Source organism: Mustela nivalis (genome assembly GCF_964662115.1).
Source record: "Mustela nivalis genome assembly, chromosome: 10".
Classification (NCBI taxonomy): Eukaryota; Metazoa; Chordata; class Mammalia; order Carnivora; family Mustelidae; genus Mustela; species Mustela nivalis.
Genome location: NC_139029.1, coordinates 110275264 through 110302315, shown reverse-complemented (window position 1 = coordinate 110302315; position 27052 = coordinate 110275264). Strand labels below are relative to the sequence as shown.

General features: G+C 39.0%; 1 protein-coding gene and 1 pseudogene across 2 annotated transcripts; one reads left to right on the top strand and one right to left on the bottom strand.

Moving 5' to 3' along the window:
* Window positions 1-2032: 2032 nt before the first annotated feature.
* Window positions 2033-22080, bottom strand: CTSS (cathepsin S). The gene is made up of 8 exons (XM_082686014.1): window positions 21928-22080; window positions 20674-20797; window positions 18470-18592; window positions 17252-17401; window positions 15934-16161; window positions 14754-14919; window positions 13353-13455; window positions 2033-2681 (listed from the first exon to the last, which is right to left on the bottom strand). The coding sequence occupies exons 1-8, from the start codon at window positions 21960-21962 to the stop codon at window positions 2582-2584; spliced, it is 1029 nt and encodes a 342-aa protein (XP_082542140.1). The 5' UTR covers window positions 21963-22080; the 3' UTR covers window positions 2033-2581.
* On the top strand, window positions 21961-27052 carry LOC309843256 (glyceraldehyde-3-phosphate dehydrogenase pseudogene; annotated as a pseudogene). The gene is made up of 3 exons: window positions 21961-21987; window positions 25930-26024; window positions 26329-27052. The product of its transcript is annotated as a glyceraldehyde-3-phosphate dehydrogenase pseudogene (transcript).

The window sequence follows — 27052 nt, the reverse complement described above, 5'->3', positions numbered from 1 at the left end:
CCAGAGTCCATGGATAGAATTCAGATAATTTGTATGGGAAAAAAATTATAGCTTTATTTTCATTAACCTCTAACTGAAAGTTATCATTTCCTTCAATTCAGAATATAGTCCATAAAACAATATTAGCAATACTTGTAATTTTATCACCAAAAGTCAGATATTTACATATATATATATATCATTATAGTTTTCCCAGATATCTGTCAAGTATCATTTATACTCATCACTATTTCAAATTTAAGATGGTTATTAATTCTCATTATAAAGAAGTATATGTATTGCTATGGCACAGATATATATTTTAACATTTTTAAAAAATATTTTGTTTATTTGACAGAGAGGGAGAGAGGGAGCACAAGTAGGGGAGTGGCAAGCAGAGGGAGAGGGAGAAGCAGGCTCCCCGCAGAGCAGGAACCCAGACTCCACACTTGATCCCAGGAGCCCAGGATCATAACCTGAGCTGAAGGCAGACACCTAACCAACTAAGCCACCCAAGCGCCCCTATATTTTAACATTTTAATAACTGTATTTCAATAAAGTTGGTTTTCTTTGCATTCCTATATATTTTATTTTATGTATTTAAAAACATTATTTTGAGAATTTATAGACTTCATCAGACTTACAAAAGTTAAAACTTACCTATGTTTTTGTTCCATTTATAGTGCTTAAAAAATTGTGGGCAAAATAAAGAATAATCAATTAAATATATATTTTTAATAAATACTTTCTTTTTTTTTTTTTTTAAAGTAAGCTCTATGCCCAACATGGGACTTGAGCTCACAATCCCGAGATCAAAATCCCATGCTCTATGAACTGAGCCAGCCAGTTACCCCTTGACTAAATACTTTTTGATTACAATGTCTCTCTACACTTTTTTTTTTTTTAAAGATTTTATTTATTTATCAGAGAGAGAGAAGGGGAGAGAGCGAGCACAGGCAGACAGAATGGCAGGCAGAGGCAGAGGGAGAAGCAGGCTCCCTGCTGAGCAAGGAGCCCGATGTGGGACTCGATCCCAGGACGCTGGGATCATGACCTGAGCTGAAGGCAGCTGCTTAACCAACTGAGCCACCCAGGCGTCCCGTCTCTCTACACTTTTGATGGTAGTCATATATTATGATCATGTTTTTATAGTTAGCAATTCTTGTTCTTTAAAATATTCTTTATGGGGTCACCTGGGTGGCTCAGTTGGTTGAGCATCTGACTCAGTTTCGGCTCAGGTCATAGGGTCGTGAGATTGAGCCCCTCCATACTCAGTGCAGAGTCTGCTTGGGATCCCTTCCTGATTCCTCTCCCCTCCCTTTTACTCCTCCCCCATCTCATGCACTTACCCTCTCTTGCAAATAGATAAATACATATTTTTTAAAAAATAAAATGTTCTTTATAGTGAAATTAAGTTCATTTTAAGATCAACTAATTACATCATCCCTCACATTTTCATGTAGTAGGCACGAACTGATTAAAATTTATGCATTTACTTTTTTAGAGGGGGAGGGGTGGAGGGAGAGGGAAAGAGAGAGGAGAGAGAATCTTCAGCAGGCTCCATACCCAGCAGAGAGCCTGTTGTAGGTCTCCAACTCACAATCCCAAGATCACGACCTGAGTTGAAATCAGGAATGGGTTGTTTAACCAGCTGAACCACCTAGATACCCCAGTAATGGAATATTTTAAAAGCGACGCAGTTTGGTTATTTTATTCAGGTTGACTTAATTATTTGCCCCCAAAATGTTCTGGCTAAATTGCTAAATGACTAGGTAAAAATAATTTGTATTAGTATATTAATTGTTGATCATTAAAATTATTCTTCCGAAGTGCTTGAAAACAGATTACGTCTTAAGTATTTGCCTACCTTAAAAAAATTATCTAATACTTTAATGTGCAAAGATACCATATCAGCCCTCAGGACATTAGTAACCCAGTAGTTTCCTCCATTATATTTGCCAAAGCCCTTCACCAGCATACTACAATTTACATCTTCATGATAGATTATAATAGTTACCTAAGGATAAGAAAGGAATGGTATGTGGTGCAAATACAAAGTTGAAAAGAGATATTTATTAAGCATTTATATGCCATCATATTACAAAAACGATACCAGGGAACTAAAAAGACAAAGCATGTAAAATAAGACAGTGGCAAAACAAACATGATAGATTTCTTAGGTTGACCTATTTACGTACAGATAGTACATTATTTTTTTTTTAAGATTTTCTTTATTTATTTGACAGAGATCACAAGTAGGCAGAGACAGGCAGAGAGAGGAGGGGAAGCAGGCTCCCTGCTGAGCAGAGAGCCCTTATGTGGGGCTTGATCCCAGGACCCTGGCTGGGATCATGACCTGAGCTGAAGGCAGAGGCTTTAACCCACTGAGCCACCCAGGCGCACCCAGACAGTACATTATTAATTTGTGTAGCAAAAATTTTCCAGTATCTGCAAAGCAAAAAAAGAGTCAAACTACATATTCTATTCGTACAGTAAATGTAAGTTGGTCATGACACACTTATTTCTACAGGTTACAGCAGGTAAAATTAAGTTAAGAGAAAGTGTTGTATTTTACGGACTTGTTATAAAATGAAGAGATCCTCTAGATTTCTGGGTAAGAGGGATAACTAGCAATCCCACAGTGATTTCCACTGTTTCTTGCCATCCGAATATATCCTTGCTCACCAAAGTTGAGGCCCCAGCTTTAGAAAAAGAAATAACACAAAATTACAAATGAATATAATCAAATCACAATATCAACTTTTTATCTCCTAGATTGTTTTTTTTCCTAAAGTGATTATATATGAAAAGCTATAAAACAAAATCAGAGCAAAATAATATAAAAATTTCCCCAGGGGTTTCAGGCAATTTTCAAAGGATAGTTTGGAAGGCTTTAGTGCTATATTGATGAATAGACTTAATACCTAAGGAAAACAATATAAACTCCACCCCAAAGCTTTAATCCTCCTACTTTGTAAATACACCTCCTGCAGGGAAAGGGTATTATGGTCCTTTCCAAGGCCCCATCGTTAAATGTTTTTGCAAAACAGGATCATAAATTATTATTTTCTTTCAAACTTAGATTCCTTTAGAGAATGCCAACTAAGAAGTATTTTTGAATAACTACTATGGAAAAGGCATAAGGTAGGAAATTCCAAAGTAAGAAATAAAAAGGGCCCCCCTCAAACAGCTTTTTGACCTTGAGGTGGAGCTGAGGTAAGACTTTCTCATAGGTAAAGCTGTGAAAAAATGGAATATGCTATCTTAGGAGAAGGTGAGCTCACTGGCTCTGGAAGTGTTCAATCAGAGGTTTGCATAGCTTGTTAGAGATGTTGCAGAGGGAATTTGTAGGTCAAAAAGCGGTCTCTCGCTTTTTGATTTCATGAACTTTGAGAATGAAAAAAATTTCACAAATTTATATACAGTTACCAATATTTTATAGGTATTTTATTTTTTTAAAGATTTTATTTCTTTATTTGACAGAGAGAGAGAAAGAAAGAGAAACAGAGAGTAGCAGAGGGAGAGGGAGAAGCAGGCTCCTCAGTGAGCAGGGAGCCTGACGTGGGTCTCGAGTCCATGATCCTTAGATCATAACCTGAGCCAAAGAAAAACACTCAACTGACTGAGCCACCCAGGTGCCTTATTTTATAGTTATTTTAAAGATTTCATTTATTGATTGATTTTTAGAGAGAGACAGAGGGAGAGAGCAAGTGAGCAGGGAGAAAGGGAGAGGAAGAGAGAATCTCACACAGAACACGGAGCCCAATGTGGGATTCAATCCCATACCCTGATATTATGACCTGACCCAAAATCAAGAGTCAGAAGCTTAACTGACTAAGCCACCCAGGTGCTCCAAAGTTACCAATTTTTAAATTAGCAAGTACAGACATAAAAAAATGCTCTTTATATCACCATTGTATTGTAAAAGAAAGAATGGGGTGTTTTTTTTTTTTTTAAGATGTTATTTATTTATTTATTTGACAGAGAGAGAGAACGCAAGCAGGGGGAGTGGGAGAGGGAAAAGCAGGCTTCCTACTGAGCACAGAGCCCAATGTGGTCTTGATCCCAGGGTCCTGGGATCATAACCTGGGCCAAAGGCAGACGCTTAACGACTGAGCCACCCAGAGACCCAGAAATGATGTTTCAACACCAAAACAAAACTTAAGAGGACATTTGTATATTTATGAAGGATACATCAAAATATTCATATTTTCTCATTTTGTCACAGACTAGTGAAAAAACTGACAAGATTTTTGTAAGGTAAATATTTTCTTAAGTTTTTTTTATGATTCTGAGATTTTTGTAATTGTAGATATACAAATAATTATACTCTGAAGCAAATTCATTAAGTTCTATAACTAGGATACAAATAAAAGCACGAGTTTGAGAAAGTGCCTACTGTGTTCATATTTGGAGAGCAGCAAAACATGTAGTTGAAAGGAAAATTACACATCTTTGGGGTAGAAGGGGACAAAGAGGACAGAAAGTTGGGTTGGGGCTATGTTGTGAAGAACTTAGAACAATAGGCTATGGAACCCGTAATTTAATTCCATAGGCAAAGGGAAACAGCTGAAAATTTTTGCTCAGGACTCAAAGGAGAGGTAGATTGTGTCTTTGCATGCAGTGGAGAAACTAAGAAATGTGGCTTTATTGCAAGCAGACAGATGGCATTATTTTAAAATGGCTGTGCTCTGATAGGCCTTAACTGTTCCCTGTATCAGCCATTCAGTGAACACTTTGCAGGTCTTATTTTTCCCTCTTGTATCATTTAACGAGGTGGTCCCCACTTCTCTCCTGGCCTTAAGTTAATACATGCCCTGATATTTCCCTTCTCTCTCTGCTCACTCCTTCTTAAAGTCTTTTGTGGGCTTCTTTATTGTTTCCTTTCATTTATTGCCACTTTGCTGATTAAAATACTTTAATTCCTCCCCAATATCTTTAAAATAAAATCCAAAATCCACTGTCACCTCTTATCAATAGATGGAGTATTCTTTTAGTATCCCAAAACAATTATGATAAATTCAGGTGAAACTATTATTAATATTAATAGCCACTTTTCATTGAGTACCTAGCTCTGTGCTAAGCACCCTAACCTATACTACCTGACTTAATTATCACCCTGTGAGGAGGAAAATGGTCCAAGTGGTAAAATGGTTTGCTAAGATGGTTAATTATGAGGTCAGGGCACAAATCTAGGATTGTTTTACTTCAAAGCCTACTCTAATATTTATACTAACCCTAACCCTACATTATTCCTGTGAGTGAGGTAGCATGAGAGATGAAATTCAGACCAGAACATCCAGGACTTTACATAATCGATATCTTCCTATATTTTGTTTTGTAGTTATTTCACTGCCTTAAAAAAGTAGGTAAAAAATTAAAAAGAAACTGAGTTTGGACTTAAGTTCTGGCAATGAAATTTGAACTGAGTTGTAATTACTAGCAGTATGAACTCAGTCAGTGAGGTCCTATTCAGAATCTGGATAGCCCACTTTCCCCAGCTTCACAGAACAAGATCAACTATCCCAAACTTTGGAAAAATCCTAGACCTGGGCGCCTGGGTGGCTCAGTGGGCTAAAACCTCTGCCTTTGGCTCAGGTCATGATCCCAGGGTGCTGGGATCGAGCCCTGCATTGGGCTTTCTGCTCAGCCGGGAGCCTGCTTCCCCCTCTCTCTGACTGCCTCTCTGCTTACTTGTGATCTCTGTCAAATAAATAAATTTTAAAAATCTTAAAAAAAAAAAAAAAAAAAAAGGAAATCCCAGACCTCTTTTGACTAAGTCCTGCTAACCTTCCCTTAAAGAATAACACTGATTTAAAAATGTCAAGCTCAATAAATACGAGGACAAATTCTTTCCTTCGGAACTGTGCAAAGTCAGCTCCAAATGTTGATTCTGGTCCTTACCAAGTTGTTTATTTTTACTGGTTCTATAGCTCTTTCATTCAATCTGTTTACCTGCAGGCAAGTTTCTTAACTCTGTCAGTACCAGGAGTCCTATTCTGTATTATGGAGATAAAATGCGTATCCTTTAAAAATTCTGGTGAAGCTAGAATTTTCTTACTTACCAGAAGAACTTGCACAGTGTCTGTATGTAGTAAATAGTGAGTAGAGGTGGCTATGTTTGTTATTATCCAAGTATGAGTCCATTTGATTGGACTCAAGTAGAGTTCATCCCCTTTAAACAAAATACAGACTTTTTCTAGAGTAATCAACAGTCCAGCTTGCCTGGGACTATTCTGGTTTCAAAAAAAAAGTCCTGTGGCCTGGGAAACCCATTAGTCTTTGACATGATGAGATGGTTGGCCATGCTACCTTCTCCCTGCATATTATAGACTACTAACTTGTAAGACATTCCTTCTAGAATGTATGCCAGTTTCCTTTGTGATAAACTGTAGTTCTGAGCTTCCTAGGCTATCCCAGATACTACTGTATGCATTAGGATTATGGAGGTAAATGAGATAGACAAAGTCTTTTCAAAGCCTACATAAAAAACATACAGTAAACAAGTAAATAATATGATAAAATATAAGTACTATGAAGAAAATTAAAGCAGAGTACGGGGATATGAAATGTTAGGAATCAGGGCTACATTTTAGGAGTAGTCAGGGAATGCTTCTCTGAGGAAACATTAGTGCAAAGACAGTAAGTGAAGGTGCAAATGATGCAAAGATCTGGAAAAAGAGCTGGAATAAACTTGATATGTAAGAAATTACAAGTGTCTCTTGAGAAAAGGTACTGAAAAAAAGCTAGTGTTCTTGGAGCTGAGGGAGATGGGCAGATGTAGTGGGAAATGCCGTTGGAGAGACAGGCTGAGGCCAAAAATTGTCATGTTTTATAGGTCATGGATTTTATTCAGAGTGTGAAGGAAAGCCATTAGGGCATTTGGGGCAGGAGAGTAACATAACCTCCTTTATGCTTTAGAAAGATCATCCTGGCTACTATATAGAGGACTGACCGTAAGCAAACAAGAAGGGAAGTGACTACCAGTTAGGAGATTATTGCTATAGACCAAGAGATGGATGGTGACTTGAACTAGAGCAGTAACAGCAGAGATACTGAGAAGTGTTAAGGTTTGGGAAAATTTAATGATGATAGAAATGACAGAATTTGCTGATGGTTTAGGTGTGAGATAGCAAATGAAGAAAGGATGGTTCCAGTATTTTGACCTGGGGTAAATGCTGTTGGCATATACCAAGATGGGAAAAATTGGAGCAGTGGCAGGAAGTCAAAAGTTCTGTTTTGGATGTGTTAAGTTAAAGAGGCCTGTGAATACTCCAGTGGAGAGGTCAAATAATGGGCTTTTGATCACGGAGTCTGGAGCTCAGAAAGGAGGTTGGAGTTGAAGGTACAAAGCTGAGAGCCACCACCTGTTTGTTGTTTAAAACCGACACTAAACGAGATCTTCAGAAGAGTATATAGAGAGAAATTGAGGCCTGGGGATTATAATATTTAAAAGGAAGAAAAAATAAGAGGAACAACAGAACTCAGGAGACTGAGAGGTAAAGTAGGAAGAAAACCAGGGTGGGGTATGATCCCCTGAAAGTCAAATAAAGTGTTTCGGAAAGCAGAGAGTAACCATACATCAAATATTCTCAGGAAGATGAGACCTGAAAACTATTTAATGAGGCAAGATGGAGGTGATTGCTGATCTTGAAAAGATCGATTTCAGTGGAGTAGTGGGAATAAGTTATAAATTGAGTTATAAACCAAATGCACATTCTTAATCTCTCTGTAGAGAAATCGCTAAATATATGAAAGAAAAATCATTAGATTTTAACTTTTTCCCTTTTTCCTTTCCAGCCTTTGATTCCATGGAAAGAAGGCAGTACATATGAGTTTAATGTAGACTCCTATCATGTTTAATGATTAAAGAATATTAACTGTAAGAGTCAGGATCTCTTGAAAGATCAGACAGTAGCTTTCACTGAGGGAAAATAGAATATGTTCTTTTTTCCAACTTATATTTTCCTAACTTAATCCCATTTATGAATGAAAAGGAGGCATTTCAGTCTCCCATTCATCAGCTCCATTGACTTACTTCATTATCTAGAGGCCCATCTATTTTGCAACTACTTATATTAGAGAGTTCACCAGATATGGCTTAAAGGTGTTCTGGGTACTTTCCTAGTTTTGGGGGAGTGTGTGTATGTGTGTGTGTGTGTGTGTGTGTGTTTAAGGTTCTCATGATCTAATGGCTAATGCCTTTAATTTTTTTCCCCCAGGCTAAAATTATTCTATGCCCAATAACTTTGGGCCTCCATTACTCATTGATCTGTAGATTAGATTAAACTCCTCCCCAACCTTTAAAAAAATAAAAAGCATAATTGACATACAATATCCTGTTAGTTTCAAGTGTGATTTTACAGCGATTTGATATTTTTATACATTACAAATGATCCTCGTAAGTTTAGTTACCACCTGTTACCACACAAAGTTATTACAATATTATTGACTATATTCTCTATACTGTACATTATATCCCCATGACCTATTTATTTTATAACTGGAAGTTTATATCTCGTAATGCCCTTTACCTATTTTTCCCATCCACTCAAACCCTTCCTCTTCTGGTAACCAATAGTTTGTTTCATGTATCTAGGAGTCTGTTTCTGTTTTATTTATTTTTTAGATTCTAAATATAAGTGAAATCATATGGTATTTGTTTATTCAACTTATTTTGCTTAGCATTATGCTAGGTTCATACATGTCACAAATAGCAAGATTTCACTGTTTTTCTATGATGGAGTAAAATTCTGTTATATATCCCTTCTTCCTTATCCATTTATATATCGATGAACATTTAATGATTTTATTTATTTATTTGATAGAGGCATAGAATGAGTAGGATTTTTAGTGAGGTTTTTTTTTTTCATTTTAAAAGTAATAAGGTAATTTTTTAAAAACTTGGTATTTATTTTTTTCTTTTTCTTTTTTTAAAGATTACTTATTTATTTATTTGATAGAGAAAGAGACAGCAGGAGAGGGAATATAAGCAGGGGGAGTGGGAGAGGGAAAAGCAGGCTTCCCGCTGAGCAGGGAACCTGATGTGGGGCTCAATGTGGGGGATGATGTGGGGCTCGATCCCAGGGCCCTGGGATCATGACATGAGCCGAAGGCATACTCTTAACGAGGGAGCCCCCCAGGTGCTAAAGACTTTTGCAAATACTTAAAGGTAGACGAAGATAACCATTATTAACATTTGGTATAATTCCTTCTGGTCTTTTAGTATAACATAAATCAGAGAAATTGGTCATACTGTCTTAAACTTAATATTTATTTTATGTTTATATGTATTCTCCATTTAAATATATATTCAAGTATTTTATTAGGTTATTAATAATAGTCTGAGTAAATATAGTTTCTAATACATGTGCTTGGTTTAATATTGTCCCTATTGTTAGACATTTGGGGTTTACTGGTTTTCACTATTAAGAAGAAGAATGGGGGCGCCTGGGTGGCTCAGTGGGTTAAAGCCTGTGCCTTCGGCTCAGGTCGTGGTCCCAGGGTCCTGGGATCGAGCCCCACATCAGGCTCTCTGCTCAGCAGGGAGCCTGCTTCCTCCCCCCTCTCTCTCTCTGCCTGCCTCTCCACCTACTTGTGATCTCTGCCTGTTAAATAAATAAATAAAATCTTAAAAAAAAAAGCTTTAAAAGAAGAAGAATGAATGCTATAATTTACATAAATTGGATATGAAGCTTTCCTCATATTTAAGATTATTTTCTTCATTTACGTTGCAAGATGTGAGAAAAAACTGGACAGAGAATGTGAACATTTAAATAGGTTTTGATTCATATTATTGAATTGCTTTCAAGGAGGACTGTAACAATTTATTCTTCCATTGGAATGTATGAGAGTGCCCATTTCACTACAGACAGGTGGGATTTCTGTAGGCAGCAATGGGCTTTAAGGGCATTTCAGAAAGATGAAATAGCACAAGTAAAGAAATAGAAATAGCTATAAACTTAGGGAATGATGAGTAAGTAGTTCACTGTGGCCAGAGTGTAAATATGGGTGTATGAGAACCTAGGGAAAGAAAAGTCTAGAAAGCTATGTTGGAAACTGGATAATGGAGAATCTTGAGTGCCTGGCTAGGAATTTGGACTTCATTATGATGACAATGGTAAACTATTTAGAATTTTTGACTATGAGTTTACATAATCTACATTTTAAGAAGGTACTTCCATAGCTAGGTGAGAATAGGATCTGAATTAGAGCAGGAATAGAAGGAAATATAAAATTTGATTCAGAGGCTGAATGGACAGGGCTATGGATTGAAGGAGAGAAAGGAGAGTCCAAGATGATATTAAAGCTTTGATAACCTGAAGATGGTGATGCATTACTCAAAATACAAAATTATTCTCCCTTCAGCTTATTCTAAAATACTTTTCAGGGGCAGACAGTGAAAGGGTCGTTTAGATGGAAGGAGAAAGAGAATATGAATTTAGACTTTTTGAGAGAGACAATGTGTGTGTTGTGAGTAGCAGTAGGATAGGCAGGTGGGAAATTTGAATTTTTAAAAAGATTGTATTTATTTACTTGAGAGAGAGAGTGAGCAAGACAGACAGAACACAAGTGGGGAAAAACAGAGGGAAAGGGAGGAACAGATTCCCCGATGAGCAGGGAGCTTGATGCAGGGCTCCATCCCAGGACCCTGGGATCGTGACTCAAGCCGGTGGCAGAAAATTAACCGACAGAGCCACCCAGGTGTCCAGAAACTTGGATTAAAAAAAAAAAGATTTATTTATTTATGAGAGAGAGAGAGCGAGCACACGTACATGTCAGGAGGGTCAGAGAGAGAGAATCTTCAAGCAGCCTCCCTGCTGAGCATGGGGGCAGTGAGGGCAGTTGGGGGCCCGAGGCTCCAATCTCATAACCCATGAGACCACAGCCTGAGCTGAAACCAAGAGTCAGTTGTTTATTCAACTGAGCCACCCAGGCTCCCCAGAAATTTGGATTTTTTAGCAAAGCTGTCAAGTTGGAAGTTGGACATGGAAGTCTGTTGGTTAGTAGAGAGATTGTTTTTAGAGGCTATGAATTGGGTATCATCCACATAATGGCAACAGTTGAAACTCAAGTTGCAGATGAGTTTGCTTTAATATAGCTGGAGCTAGAGCATGAGGGACAGGTGGAAGAAAATAAGAAATGAGGCTAAAGCTGATATCACAAAATGAGTCAGGATAGTGTCACGTCGTAGATGCCAAAGAAATAAATGTAGTACAGAGTTTATAAAGCAGAGAAACTGTTCACATTTCTGTGCCATTACATATCCTTTATAGGTGACTGGGCCATTTATTTTCCTTCTCTAGAACATGAGCAATTCCAGTCATCTGAAAACTTAATACAAGGAAGTAGTGCCTTCTCTGTGAAACTTTTAAGCAGTTAGGCATCTCCTCATCTATGGCCTATAGCCATTGAGACATATATCATTATACCATGATGTTTTGTATTTTACTGTTTTAAAAATATATCTAATTCCCCAGTGAACTCTTATGTGAGCTCTTTTGGGACAGGATGATTTCTCGTTTATTTTCGTATTTCTAGGGCCTAGATAACGCCCATAGCATTGTAGATCTCTAATAAATTTTCATTGAATGAGTAAGTGTTAAGAAGGGGTTTTGGATTTAAACACTAAACGATATAAATGGTCTTCCAGAAGAGCAGTTTCAATAGAGAAGGGAAGTTAAAAAAAAAAAAAATAGAGAAGAGAAGTTAGAATACACGTTGTAGGAAGTCAACAAGAAAAAAGATACAAGTGAAAATATTGCTTCATATCCCTGATCCAGGCCCAAGCTGATCAGTGCTGTGAATAGGTTACAAGTGAACCAAGATGTTGTTTCCCCCAACTACTTCCCAATAAGCCATACAAATACTACCATCTTCTATGTGTGCCATGTATTGTATTAGAGATACAAGGACAATACAGATCTTTACCCCAAAGGTGCATCCCGAATACAATTTAAATATAATGCATAAAGTACTCCAGTATGCATAAGACATTTTTAGAGCATAGAAAAAAGACATTTTACCCAGCTCAAGGATTTAGAGGGAAATTTCTGTTATAGAGAATGTCTTAGCTGGTTTTGAAGGAAAGGGAGAAATAAACCAAGTGAAGAGAAAGAATGTTCCTAGCAGAGGGAACAGCACAACCAAGGTATGAAGATATTAAAGATAAAATGCTATGTATGGGAACTCTGTGCATAGTTAAATGTAACTGGAATAAAAAGTGGGAGACAAGTGCCAGCAATTGAGCCTGGTCAGACAGGCAGAGACCACAACCATGGATGACTTGTCTTCCCCACTGGGCAACATTTTTTTTTCCAAAGATTTTATTTATTCATTTGACAGCGAGAGAGAAAGAGAGAGAGAGAGAGCACGCACAAGTAGGCAGAGCAGCAGGCAGAGGGAAAGGGAGAAGCAGGCCACTCGGTGAACAGGGAGCTGGATGCGGGACTCGATCCCACGATCCTGGGATCATGACCAGAGCTGAAGGCAGCGGCTTAACCAACTGAGCCACCCAGATGCCCCCACTGGGGAACATTTATACCAAAGGGTACTCTGTAGAATAGTTATAACCCCAGTTTGTCATATTTGAGACACACCAGTCTGGAAGCAGCACAAAAGATGGATTTGAGAGTAAAGGAGACCACTTTGAAGGCTACAGGAGTAGTTCAGGCAAAAGATGTCTGAAGCAAAGCAATAATGGAAGAAATGGAGAGGGGACAGAGGCAAGGACAAATATGTGGGAAATTAGATTGACTTGCTGCTTGATTAGATCTTGAGGAGCCTACAATAAATCCATAGTATCTTGTTGGGTGACTGTGTTGTGTGTGGTTGCCGGTTAGTGAGTTAGGAAGTTCTGGAGAGGACAATATGGTAGAGAGGGAACTGAATTCCTTGGACATATTGAGTTTGGAGAAGCTAAGATACATGGAAGTGGGTATGTCCAGATAAATAAGTCCGTATTTCAGGGCAGAGGACAGAGCTAGGGCTTAAGCTTTGGAAACTATCAGCATATAGGTTATAGCTAAAATCATAAGAAAAATGTAGGCTAAGAGGAGTAATGAGCAAAGGATGGAGCCCTGGAGGAAAGACCAACATTTGGGGGCTAAGCAGAGGAATAGATATTTATAAAGGAGAAGGAATGATCAGAGAAGTATTGTAGAAGATAAATCATGAAAACTGCTGAAGCCAGAACAGGAAGTGAAGAAATGGGAGCACTGAGTAATTAATTTTGAATGTCACTTTATAAGAAGCTATAAATGTTTATCATTGTTGATATTATTATCATCATCATAATCACAGGAAAGCATTGGTTGAAGCTCCATCAAATTCCTTATTTTAATTAAATATACACTTAAGAGCAAATATATTACCTGTTTTTCACAAGCCAGTAGTCTCTTCCATTAAGGTTACCATAGCCAACCACTAATACACCATGATTCACATCCTGAGTACAGGATGGGTCATAGTAGACACCTGAGAATAAAATGTGGGTGGAGAAAAAGAGTGAACCATATGTGGCAGTGAAGGACATTTGAAAATGCTATTGCTTTTAGTAGACTGATTTGCATATATAGGAAGCAAGTTGAATTATAATTTTAGGAACATATACTCTCATCAAACTAATTAGAGTTAATAATTCTTTGCCATCAATGCTGTATTTGTCAGTTTTCTTGCCAACTTTGGCATCAATCCAATCACAGTTCCCTTGGAAATCTTTGATAAGCAGCTACCTTTTTCTAATTATTTTTTAAAAGATTTTAGTTACTTATTTGAGAGAGAGAGACCACAAGTGAGTATGAGCAGGGGCAGGGACAGAGAGAGAGAGAGAGAATCCCATGCAGACTCTGCACTGAGTGTAAAACCTGACATGGTTCTCGATTCCACAACCCTGAGATCACGATCTGAGTTGAAATCAACAGTTGGATACTTAACCAACTGAGCCACCCAGGTGCCCCTTTTTCTAAAGATTTTAACTTATATCACGTCAGTTACTGTATTTCTTTTTATATATTCCTAAATTGTTTATTCCATATATTTTTATCCTTTATGATATGAAATGATCTTTGGGTGAGTTTGTTTGCTGGTTTGTTTGTTTTAAATAAAACAGTAGAGTCGTTTGGTTTAACACAATGCTCTAACATTGGCAGGTGCTCTCCTTGTATCCCACAGTGCTGTACCTATAGTGCACAGTGGCTCCAGGGGTTAGGAGCCCAGGCTCTGGAGTCAAATAGCATTGTTTCTAATCCTCACTGACCACTTCCAGACTGTATGACTTTATGCCAGTTAACGTGTGACTTGTTCATCTGTGAAATAGGGCTATTGTGAGGATTAAATAAGATAATTCATGGGAAGAATTTATCATAGTACTCAGCATGAAGTATTGTAAATTTTGATGAGTATTACTTAACTAATTAGAACTGGATATAAAAAATATATATGAAAAAGGGGCGCCTGGGTGGTTCAGTGGGTTAAGCCTCTGCCTTCAGTTCATATCATGGTCTCAGGGTCCTGAGATCAAGCCCCACATCAGGCTCTCTGCACAGCAGGAAGCCTGCTTCCCCTTCTCTCTACCTGCCTCTCTGCCTACTTGTGCTCTCTCTCTCTCTCTGTGTCAAATAAATAAATAAAATATTAAAAAAAATATATATATATGAAATGGAGGATTATGTTTAACCTAAACACTCAGAGATGGGGTGATGGGTAAGGATAATATTCTTTCTTATGGTGCAGGGGCAGCATATAACAAGAAGATAAAATATCTGAGTTTTTACCACTTTTATACAGGAAGAAAGAAGAGTGTTTCGCATCAATAGCAACAGACACAGGTCCTTTATTGGCCACAGCTTCTTTCAAGGCATCTTCACTGCCAAAGGGAAGTTCAGTATACTTTGAACATGTAGCAGCTCGATGTTTTGAGTCATACCTGCAGTTTCCATCCTGCAAAAAAAGATTATAAATCAAATAAATAAGTATTCTTCAGCTTCTTTTATATCACCAACATCCCAAGTCTGGATTTCAAATGTTTTCTTGCCTCATTTAGTCTTCCAAATGTCTAAGGTTCCTTCCTCATTTAAAAGAAGAAAAAGCAAATCTCCCCAAAACCTTAACCATTCCGTGTTTCACCAGTAACAGCGGAAATACATTACTATTATATTGTTTTAAATTGTGAACATCTTTATGCATGCAGAAGTTGCTGGATAATGTCCCTCAGGTTCTCAGGTGGATTGGGGAGGTATACTATGTAAAGATCATAAAATCTATACTAGAACTTTAAAATCTTTTTGATGATATAATGCCTACAAGATGATCTGCAGTTTAAATGATGGTTTACAAAGACCATATAATCTGAAAAACACCTAGAGTGTATATTTTTATTTTAGTAGGAAAAGAGAAATTCACTTTTGTTGTGCATATACATATGGTTTTTTAAATGCTTAATAGGACAAAGAACTTGAAAGAAATAAACCAAATTAATGGTGGTTAAGGTAGGAGGTTTTGGAGTGGTATTTTCTTTATCTTTCCTAAATTTTCTGTAATACAGATATATTAATTCATCTAACAAAACATGCAATGAACTTGTGAGGAGGAAGAAGAGAGCATTATTTAGCTTTTTAGTAGGTAGGAGAATGGTGTGACTGATGATCTGAGAATAAGGTTGAGCATGGGAGGCTGTAGGAAAAACAAGTTGAAATACCAGGCAGATGGACAGAAAGAATTCTAAGGCTTACTGAAAATCCATTTTTTGTGAATTATACTTGCTTAAAACCAGTGTGCCACTGATGAATTAAGAAGACTACTGAAAAAGGAGTGAACTCTTAAAAATTTAAGAATTCCTGACCAGGATTTTCATACACTGCTTCTCAAGTGATTGGCTTGGTTGTGGGTTTAGCTCAGTTAGTCAAGGGATAGCATAAGGTCCCAGGCAGCACAAAAAGTTTGCTTGTGACACACCATGGCTTTGTAGGGATAGGAAACTTCCGAATCGATGCCGTTGTTATCAATGATATACTGGAAAGCCTTTGTCATGAAGCCACCATTGCAGCCTTTATTTCCATATCTTTCAGTTGAGCAATCTACCAGGTTCTGTGCACTCAGAGACACCAGATTTCCTGTTTTCAGCTTCAGCTGTGCTTCCAGGGCCCCCACAGCACTGAACGCCCAACAAGCACCACAAGCACCCTAAAACAGAGACAAGGGCACAGAGGTAATTTAGGATTTTTGCTGCTTCCTTTTTTTTTTTAAAGTAGTCTCCATGGCCAGTGTAGAGCCCAACATGAGGCTTGAACTCATGACCCTGAGATCGAGACCTGAGCTGAGCTCGAGGGTCAGATGTTTAACTGACTGAGGCACCCAGGCATCCCTTAAAGTGAACTAAAGGAAATACAAAAACATAGGAACAAATTTATAAAAACCCATACTGTATTTTTTACTGTAACAGTGCCAGCCTAGTCATGAGTGAACTAGACTGGTACAATTTCAGCTCTAGGTTTTTCCTCTCCTTCAACCCTGAAATGGAGGGAGAGATTTCCTGATGGATATTCTCTCTCACACACAATACTGTTTCCCAAGCAATTGGCTTAGTAGAAGATCCAGTGCATGGGCGCTAGAAATCTGTCTTAAAGAAATATATTCACAGTTCACAGTTTTGTCTAATAGAGTTCTAACCACTGGTATTCTAAGTCTAATAATCAACTAATATGTATGTAATATGGGCACCTGGGTGGCTCAGTGGGTTAGGCCTCTGCCTTTGGCTCAAGTCATGGTCTCAGGGTCCTGGGATCAGACCCTGCATCAGGCTCTCTGCTTGGTGGGGAGCCTCCTTCCCCCTCTCTCTCTGCCTGCCTCTCTGCGTACTTGTGATCTCTCTCTGTCAAATAAATAAATAAAATATTTAAAAAAAGATTTACATAAGTATGCTAACTTACTCTAAAAGATTGTGAGTAATCTTTAGACAATGCTTTCTATAATTAATTTAAAAAACCAAAAGCAATAGTACCCTGCAAGTTTCAAATGTTCCTCTAAAAAATTTGTTGAAGAAAGTGGTTATAGTAGGACTAAACAAGAACTAAACCTTGGAGAATACAAATAAAATATGATATGTGGTCGTTGTCCCCAAGGAGCTTACAATTTAATTGGGAAGATGAGAATAACAAAAATCATTAGAAATAACATTAGGGAGATTCCACTGCCAAATTATGTAGCTAGACTAAGTATTGACAGAGGAGAGAGCTCTTCCTGGGGTACAGAAGCCTGGGATGACAATACTCACCTGGTATTTCACTTCAGTAACACACCCTTTCTCTCTCCAGTCCACAGAATCAGGCAATTTCTGATTAGAATTTGACTTGTAAGTGACATTTGCCTGCCATTGGCTGGGAACTCTCAGGGAACTCATCAAAGATGACACTTCTTCACTGGTCTGCAAGACAAATATATATATCTCCTTTCACTTATGACCTTCTTTTCAATATTCTAATAACCATAACTGTGAACGTTTTTAACAATTGAGAAAAACCAGAGGTAGTTGTGACCAACATAGGTACTGCTATCAGATAGGTGAACTATCTGGGTCTCTTTCACACTTTGTCTTAGCACCCATTTAGGCATTGGGAAGAAGAAAAAAGTGGTAAAAACTAAAAGTCACAGGGAGGCAGATTTTTGTTTTAAAGCAAGGCAGAATTTTATTCAAGGACTGTCTAAAAAGTAGACTGAACTGGGGCACCTGGGTGGCTCAGTGGGTTAAAGCCTCTGCCTTTGGCTCGGGTCATGATCTCAGGGTCCTGGGATCGAGCCCTGCATGAGGCTCTCTGTGCAGCGGGGAGCCTGCTTCCCCCTCTCTCTGCCTGCCTCTCTACCTACTTGTGATCTCTGTCTGTCAAATAAACAAAATCTTGAAAAAAAAAAAAAAGTGGACTGAACTGGTTTTCCTTGTAGAAAGAATCACAAAGGAGATGCCGCATTTAAGTAGAAATTTAACCTACCTAGTGTATTCTCTTCCAAGAGGTACTACGATTCTTAATTTCGGCCTCAACAGTAAAGCTTTGTAGGTAGAAAAAAATTTAAAAAAGAATGGGAGAGTATTTGTGATATTAAATACCCACACTCCCTCATTAAGAAAGCAGGTAGACTATATTGAGTTATCAGTCTAGACGTACAAAAGTATGGTAACTTAACTCTAAAAGATTGTGAGTGATCTTTGGGCAGTGTTTTCTAGAATTAATTAAAAAAAAAAAAAGCAATACTAGCCTGTAAGTTTCAAATATACCTCTAAAAATTTTATTAAGGAAAGTGGTCACAGTAGGATGAAACAAGGAACCTGCAAATTCTTACATCCTTAAATTCTACTGTTTTCTAACTTTGCATATGTGTACACACACACACACACACACACACACATTTCTTTGCTGCTTACCTTCGAATTGCCTTTGGGAAGATGGAAATCATACATACACAGAGATGAAAGTAGGATTATTTGTAATTTACTTACCATATCTGCCAGATGGTTCATGCCTAGCTCATATGAATGCATTCCCATTGAGTATTCCAGATTGTGAAGCATCACAGATTTTAGATTCTTTTCCCAGATAAGACGCCGTGCTACTTCCTCGTTCTAAAATGTAAGGAAAAAGAACATAGTCCCAGCCATTTCTTAAAAGATACTGTAGGTTCATAAAAAAAAAAAAAAAAAGATATTGTAGGTTCAGTTCCAGACCACTGCAGTAAAGCAAATATCACAGTAAAGTGAGTCGAAGTTTTTGGTTTCTCCATGCATATAAAAGTCACATTTACACTATATATAGTTTATTAAGTGTGCAAAAGGATTATGTTATTTGAGCTTTGAGATAAATTATCAAGGAAGAATACTAATCAAAAGTAATTTTCATTCCTTCCAAGGGACTGGAGTCATTAAAAAGAGAGAGAGTATTCATTTAACCAGATAGTGATGCTAATTGAACATCTTACTCTAGTTTAAACTTAGAGCCTTGTTTCTCAAGGCACTTGGATGAGGGTAAAAATCATCACTACTAAGAAAACAACTCAGTGCACATCCTATTGAAAGTTTCGTTTTTATACAAAATAATGTATCAAATAAATTAATACGTAATTCTTGCTTACAGAGTCAAAATATACACACACATCTTCACACATATATCTTAGAGGATTTTTTTAAAAGATTTTATTTATTTGAGAGAGAGTGATAGAGAGCACAAGAGCAGGGTGGGGGCAGAGGGAGAAACAGATCCCTGGCAGAGCAGGGAGACCAATGTGAGGCTCCATCCAGGACCCCAGCATCATGACCTGAGCCAAAGGCAGATGCCCAATGGACTGAGCTACTTAGCCCCCCAGAAATAAATATATATATATATTATACATATATATATATATATATCTTAAAGATTTTATTTTTAAGTAGTCTTCCATACCCAACGTGAGACTCCAACCCACAACCCCAAGATCAAGGGTTACATGCTCCATTGACTGAGCCAGCCAGCTGCCCCTCAAATATTTTTTTAAAGTCTCCACGCCCAACATGGAGCTTGAATTCAGGACCCTGAGATTAAGAGTCTCCTGCCTAAGCCAGCCAGGCACACCCAAATTCAGAAATATTATATAGATATAGGACTTAGTTATTTGAGGCCCTAGGATTAAAGTTTTTAAAGAAAGGAAGATACTATTTATTTGACAGAGAATGAGCAGGGGAGAGGGGTGGGGGGGGGAGGGAGAAGCAGACTCCCTGTTGAGCAGGGAGTCCAACACGGGGCTCGATCCCAGGACCCCTTCCAGGACCCCAGGATCATGACCTGAGCCAAAGGCAGATGCTTAACTGACGGGGCCACCCAGGTCCTGGTTAAGGTCTAAAAAACCAATAAGTATATGGGGCGCCTGGGTGGCCGTTGGTTAAGTGTCTGCTTTTGGCTCAGGCTAGGATCCCAGGGTCCTGGGATGGAAACCTACATCAGGCTCCCTTCTAGGCAGGGAGCCTGCTTCTCCCTTTCCTCTGCCTGCTGCTCCCCTGCTTATGCTCTCTCTCTCTCTCTCACTATCTCTCTCCGTGTCAAATAAATAAGCAAAATCTTTTTTAAAAAATCAATAAATATGCATTGAAATAAAAACAAAAGTACATCGTGGGAATTCAAAGTCAAAAAACAACATCTGGTAGTGCTTCTATGTGCTAGGGACTGAAATAGTTCTTTTTGTTCTCAAACATGTACCCTACCTCCCTTGACCTGGAACCTGCATTCTAGTTACAACTTTGCTTCCTGGCTTCTATGAATTCTCAGCTCACATGTCACCTTCGATGAGGGTACTTCCCTGAGTTTTTTGTTACATATCAAGAAAAATCACTCCCAACCCCTCACAGCCGTCTCCCAAAGCCCTCCAGCTCTCGGTCTCACTAGATCCCCCACGCTTTGCTTTGTTTTTTTCTACCACACTTATCACCACCTACCATACTATATTCTGCTTATTTATTTACTTAATTCCTGTCTCCCCTGCTATGATATGAGCTCCACAAAAACAGGAACTTTGCTCTGTTTCCTGCTATATCTCTGGTACCAAGAATAGAATCTGGCAAGAAATGAGTGCGTAAGCATTTATTGAAATCACTGCTTGTACGAATATCATTTTGAGGGGGAGAAAGTACAGGATACTCGAGCAAAAGCAAATTGCTCAAGTGATGATCCCACCTACCTTTTCCTGGTATTGTCTGCCATAGGTTTTCTTCCAGAGATTCCAGTGATGATCCAGAGTGGGATCATTCTGTACCTGAGCAACTGCATAGGAGCTCGCCAGGAGTCCCCACACCAGCCATTTCCTTTGGTTAAAGGAAAGGTAACATAAGAAGAATAGTTATTAGCTGCATATATTGTGACCAAATTTTTACATTAAAAAAAATCACACTGTAAAGTCTGTCGAAAGGACAATACAAATCAGAACTAAACAGGAAACTTCCCGGGATTTATTGTCACAGGGAGATAGTCTGTAGATTTATGACTGGAATACCACTTCTAATACTTATTAGCATTTTTTTAAGATTATTTATTTATTTATTTGACAGAGAGAGAGATAACAGGCAGGCAGAGAGGCAGGCAGAGAGAGGGGAGGAAGCAGGCTCCCTGCTGAGCAGAGAGCCCGATGCGGGGCTCGATCCCAGGACCCTGGGATCATGACTTGAGCCAAAGGCAGCGGCTTAACTCACTGAGCCACCCAGGCGCCCCTACTTATTAGCATTTTAAAAAGTGATTTTCAGAAATTTCCTGATACCTGGTATATCAAACTTTCATCCAAGGCAGGAGGGATTGGGTAGGGTGGGGAGGCAGGGACTTTACAGGATTTGCCAACAAATCTAACCAAGGGACATCACCGCCTACTATCTTCAAGAGGAGGGCAAACCTTTGAAAAATCAATTTAACTTCATAATTTTTGAATACTTGGACTTTTCTTAACTGGTCTATTTAAATATCCACAACATTTAGAGGTAGTTGAAAGACAACTCCCATGTATTGCTTTCAAATCCTAGAGTCATTTTGGTTTTTTTTAAACTAGTTTTCCCAATAATCAAAACACCTATTTCAAAGGAAGCACTTATGTACTTTTGAAAACACCACTTCTATGTTTAAAACAAAAAGATTTGAATAGTAATTCAGTGACTACCTCTCTCAAACTGGATTCTACTTCCTTTTCTGTTTCTTTTAAATTCAAAACAGCTTCAAATTATATTCCAAAGAAAGCTATGTTTCAGCCTCAGATTTAGATGTGCAAACAGACATTAACTTTTCAAAAATAGATTATTTTAGTCAAAGAAACAAGAGGCAAATTGAGTGGCATAATATTTTCGTTTACTTCCTGGAACCAATGGTTTAAAGCCTGGTAGGCACAGCACGCTAAAGGCACAAACGGAGGGTTTAAAGACCAAAGAGTAGAAAAAGACCAGAGAGTACGTACATGATAGAACTGGCAGGTGCTCCCATAGTAAGCATGCCTGAAGGCGAGCCCTCTCCAAAGGTTTGAAGGCAGCAAAGAGACCTCTGTTAAATTGACTTTAAAAAGATACTGGGCTTGTCACATGAGGTACCCGCAATGAGGAAGTGAACTTTCATTTCAGTTTCATTTAAAATCTAACCACATCAGCTATCTCTGGCCCTCACCCCTATAGTTTTAGAGTTAATGTGGGTACAGTAAGCCATCAAAAACCACCCCCAGGGGAGCCAATTAGTAGAACAAACTCAGCAAAATAGGAGAAGTTCCAGTTTACCTTTTAATCCCTCATTATTTGGATAATTCACTTTAAAACACCAACTTTCAGATGGAAAAATTTAGTTATGAAGACAATAGGATTAAGCTCCTGAAATCCGAGTTTCCTCCAGGCTTTCCTACAAATACCTGTAAACTTCTGTGATTACTGTTGTCTCATTCTTACTCAACTATTTCTTGATTCATAATTAAAATATATTTTTTAAAAATTATTTATTGGGCGCCTGGGTGGCTCAGTTGTTTGGGTGACTGCCTTCGGCTCAGGTTGTGATCTTGGGGTCCTGGGATTGAGTCCCGCATCTGGCTCCTTGCTCAGTGGGGAGCCTGCTTCTCCCTCTTCCATTCCCCCTGGTTGTCTCTATCTCTCTCTTTCTCTCTGACAAATAAAAAAATGGAATCTTTTAAAAATTGAATAACTATGTAGATAATTCCTGTGCACGGCAATACAAATGAATTTTGTCTAGTAGATTCTACTGAATAGAGAATGTAAATGGCTGTCACTTCAATTCTTATTTGAACCAGTTTTAATATCTTACTGATCCCATATCAATTGATAACTTGAATAAAATATTGATACATGTTTATTTTATATTTGCACAAGTCATATTCTCAAATTTTTGGAAACTATACTTTAGAAATTAAATCCTAAAATAACTCCACATTAGTATATATAGTCCTCATTTATTTTTTATGGTCATTTAGCATCTTTTGAACAATCTTGTTATGTTTGGAGAATTCCCCACATTATAAATTTTTTTTAGGCTCTAAAACTGTGGAAAACAAATTCTGTTGTTATAAGCCACCTAGTTTAGGGTATTTTGTTACAGAAACCTGAACAGACTAAGGCATCTAATCCTCACATATGAACCTCATACTTAAAGCAACTAGTTTTCTTCATGTTTCCAGAACATCTATGTTTATCATCCTCTGCACTTCATACTCACTTTATTATTATAACAGTCTCCAGCTAACATTTGCTGGATGCCAGTTATGCCAATGTATGCGCTATACTCTTCATGTAATGTTAGTCAATCTTCACAACACAATGAATTACGTAAAATTATTGTCCTTGTTTTACCGAGGGGAAATTAAAGTGCTGAGAGGTCATAAAACTTGTCCGCTCTTAAGAGGACAGAACTGGTAGCTGACCTTGGAATGAACCCAGTTTTAAAAAGTAGTCCTTTTCCAACTTGATGCAGGGCTCAATCCCGGGACTCCAGGATCATGCCCTGAGCCAAAGGCAGACCTTAATTGACGAAGCCATCCAGGCGCCCCTAGAACAGATTTTTAACTTTCAGCCTCTGTTGCAGTCAAGCTGGTTTTCTGGGCTTCCCACACTGTGTGGTCATTCGTGTCTTTCTGAAATGGCTCTTTCTATTCCTTGACCTCTCTGTCTTGCAAGACCTACCTCAAGTACTGCCTTCAAGGGAGCCTTCTCTAACTCACTCATCTTTCCTTTCTATATACTTTCATGACACTTACAAATCATACCACCCAGTTTGAACTTACTCTATACTTATTACATTAAGGTAGTTTCATCTCCCCAGCTAACTTGAGAATACAGAATCCTATATTACTCATCTTTGTGCTGTTCTGCGGCTTAACACATGTTTAGGCCTTAACTAATCAGTATTTGTTGGATTACTTTTCATAATTACAATCTTCTACATGTTTTGTTTCATTTCTGATTCATACTCATTTGGCAGTGGCTCCTAAGGCTTTTCTTTTCTCTTTCTCCTGAGGCTAACAGCCTCAGGTTTCTCTGTTGCTTTTGTTCTCCTGGTATATAAAAGTCTATAAAAAGGGACGCCTGGGTGGCTCAGTTGGTTAAGCAGCTGCCTTCGGCTCAGGTCATGATCCCAGCGTCCTGGGATCGAGTCCCACATCGGGCTCCTTGCTCCGCAGGGAGCCTGCTTCTCCCTCTGGACTCTGCCTTCCACTCTGTCTGCCTGTGCTCGCTCTCGCTCGCTCTCTCTCTGACAAATAAATAAATAAAATCTTAAAAAAAAAAAAGTCTATAAAAAATATAGTATTTATTTATTATTTTAAAAAAGATTTTATTTATTTATTTGTCAGAGAGAGCACAAGCAAGGGGAGCAGCAGGCAGAGGGAGAAGTAGGCTTCCCGCTGAGCAGGGAGCCTGATGCAGGACTTAATCCCAGGACCATGGGATCATGACCTGAGCCAAAGGCAGGCACTTAACCAACTGAGCCACCCAGGCATCCCCCCCAAAATACAGTATTTGAATACATTGAGGGAACATGTTATTACATAGTGTACCCCATGTACACTAAATGTCTTTTATAAAATTAAAAATCATCCCGCAACACTCTACAACTGTAAATTGGGTCTTTCTATGGTAGCTTCCTTTGAAGTGGGGCACTCTTGCTGTTGTTAAATTTATTTAACTACAGATGGCCTGCAACTTAGAATTTTTCAACTTTATGATGGTGCAGAAGTGATACGCGTTCTTTAGAAACCTTACTTCAAATTTCGAATTTCAATCCTTTCCCAGGCTGGTGATATGTGGTATGCTACTCCTTGGTTGATGCCAGCCAGCAGCGGGGAGATGCACCTGTGTGTCAGCCACACAGTCACGAGGCTAACAACCAATGCACTGACAACTATTCTGCACCCATACAACCATTTCGTTTCTCACTTCCAGTACAGTGTTCATTAGACATCCAACACTTTATTAGAAAACAGGCTTTGTGTTAGATGCTGTTACCCTGTTGTAGGCTGATCCTGAGCATGTTTAAGGTAGGCAAGTCCAAGCTATCGTGTCCAGTAGGTTAAGCATATTAAACGCATTTTCAACTATAATATTTTCAACTCATGATAGGTTTATGCGGATGTTTCCCCATCATGAGTTGAGGAAGACCTGTAGAGAGATTAAAACCAAACAAAAACCAAGAAAATCTGCAGCGGTATGATTCTAAATCTTATCTAAATCTTAGAATGTTACCTCCCTTCTATCGCAGGTAATCATAGATGAAGAAACATCTGAATGATACGGGAAAGGGAAATGAAAGCAGAATAAGGAAGCTTAGTGCCTTCTCCAGGTTTGAAAATCACCCTCTTTTAGCCTCACACACCCTCAAAATTAGCTGCTTCATGTTTCTCTGAGGAACTGTCTTACTAAGGGCTCTGAATTTTAGGATGATACTGATGTTTTATTCGGTGCTCATTGGCCCGCAGGTGATTAACTTTGTGCTAGAAATTTAATAACAGAATGATTTCCATAGTTAGAATAGTTCACTTATGAGGGGCCTGAGTGGCTCAGTTGGTTAAGTGCCTGCCTTTGGCTCAGGTCATGATCCCAGAGTCCCGGATCGAGCCTCACATTGGGCTCCCTGCTGAGCAGGGAGCCTGTGTCTCCCTCTGCCCCTCACCCCACTCATGTTCTCTCTCAAGTAAATAAATAATTTTTTTTTTAAAAAGCTCACTTATTACTGACCCTTCTGCCCAAGAAATAACCAATGAGATGAATAACTCTAATAGAGTATAGGAGACTAGAAAATTAATTACCTTTACATTAAAATTATCCAGTTTACATGTCAAGAAATGAAAACAGGGCTTTCATCTCCTCACCATTTGACAGACAGCTGCATCTTTTGGGACGGTGCCAGTTGCATCCCTCCCAGAAGCACAATGTTGTAGGTCAGAGTAAACGGATTTGGCTGTATTTGGCAGCTGGTCACCAGGGCTGCTTTTAACTCTGGCAAAGTGGATATTGTTGCCATTAATGACCGTTTCATTGACCTCAACTACATAGTCTACATGTTCTGGTATGACTCCATTCAACAGCACAGTTAAGGCTGAGGATGGAAAGCCTGTCTCCCATCTTCCAAGAGTGAGATCCACCACCATCAAATGGGGGTGATGTTTGTGCTGAGTATTTTTTTTTTTAAAGATTTTATTTATTTATTTGACAGAGATCACAAGCAGGCAGAGAGGCAGGCAGAGAGAGAGGAGGAAGCAGGCTCCCTGCTGAGCAGAGAGCCCGATGCGGGGCTCGATCCCAGGACCCTGGGATCATGACCTGAGCCGAAGGCAGCGGCTTAACCCACTGAGCCACCCAGGCGCCCCAAGTGCTGAGTATTTTGTAGAGTCCAATGGGGTCTGGAGAAGGCTGGGGCTTACTTGAAGGATGGGGCCAAGAGGGTCATTATCTCTACCCCTCCTGTTAATGCCTCCATGTTTGTGATGGGTGTGAACCATGAAAATTATGACAACTCTCTCAAGATTGTCAGCAGTGCCTCCTGCACCGCCAACTGCCTGGCCTCATCACTGGCCAAGGTCATCCATAACAACTCTGGCATTGTGGAAGGACTCGTGATCATAATTCATGCCATCCCTCCCACCCAGAAACGGTGGAAGGCCCTATTGGAAGCTGTGCTATGATGGCCAAGGGCATCCCTGCCAAGGCTATAGGCAAGGTCATTCCTAAGCTGAATGAGAAGCTCACTGGCATGGCCTTCTATGTCCCCACCCTTGACATGACAGTGACCTGCTGCCTGCAGAAAGCTGCCAAATACGATGACATCAATAAGGTGGTGAAACAAGCATTGGAAGGCCCCCTCAAGGGCATGGTGGGTTACACTGAGAACGAGGTTGTCTCCTGCAACTTTTTTTAAAAAAGATTTTATTTATTTATCAGATAGAGATCACAAGTAGGCAGAGAGGCAGGCAGAGAGAAAGGGGGAAGCAGGCTCCCCGCTGAGCAGAGAGCCTGATGCGGGGCTCAATCCCAGGACCCTGGGATCATAACCTGAGCGGAAGGCAGAGGTTTTAACCCACTGAGCCACCCAGGTGC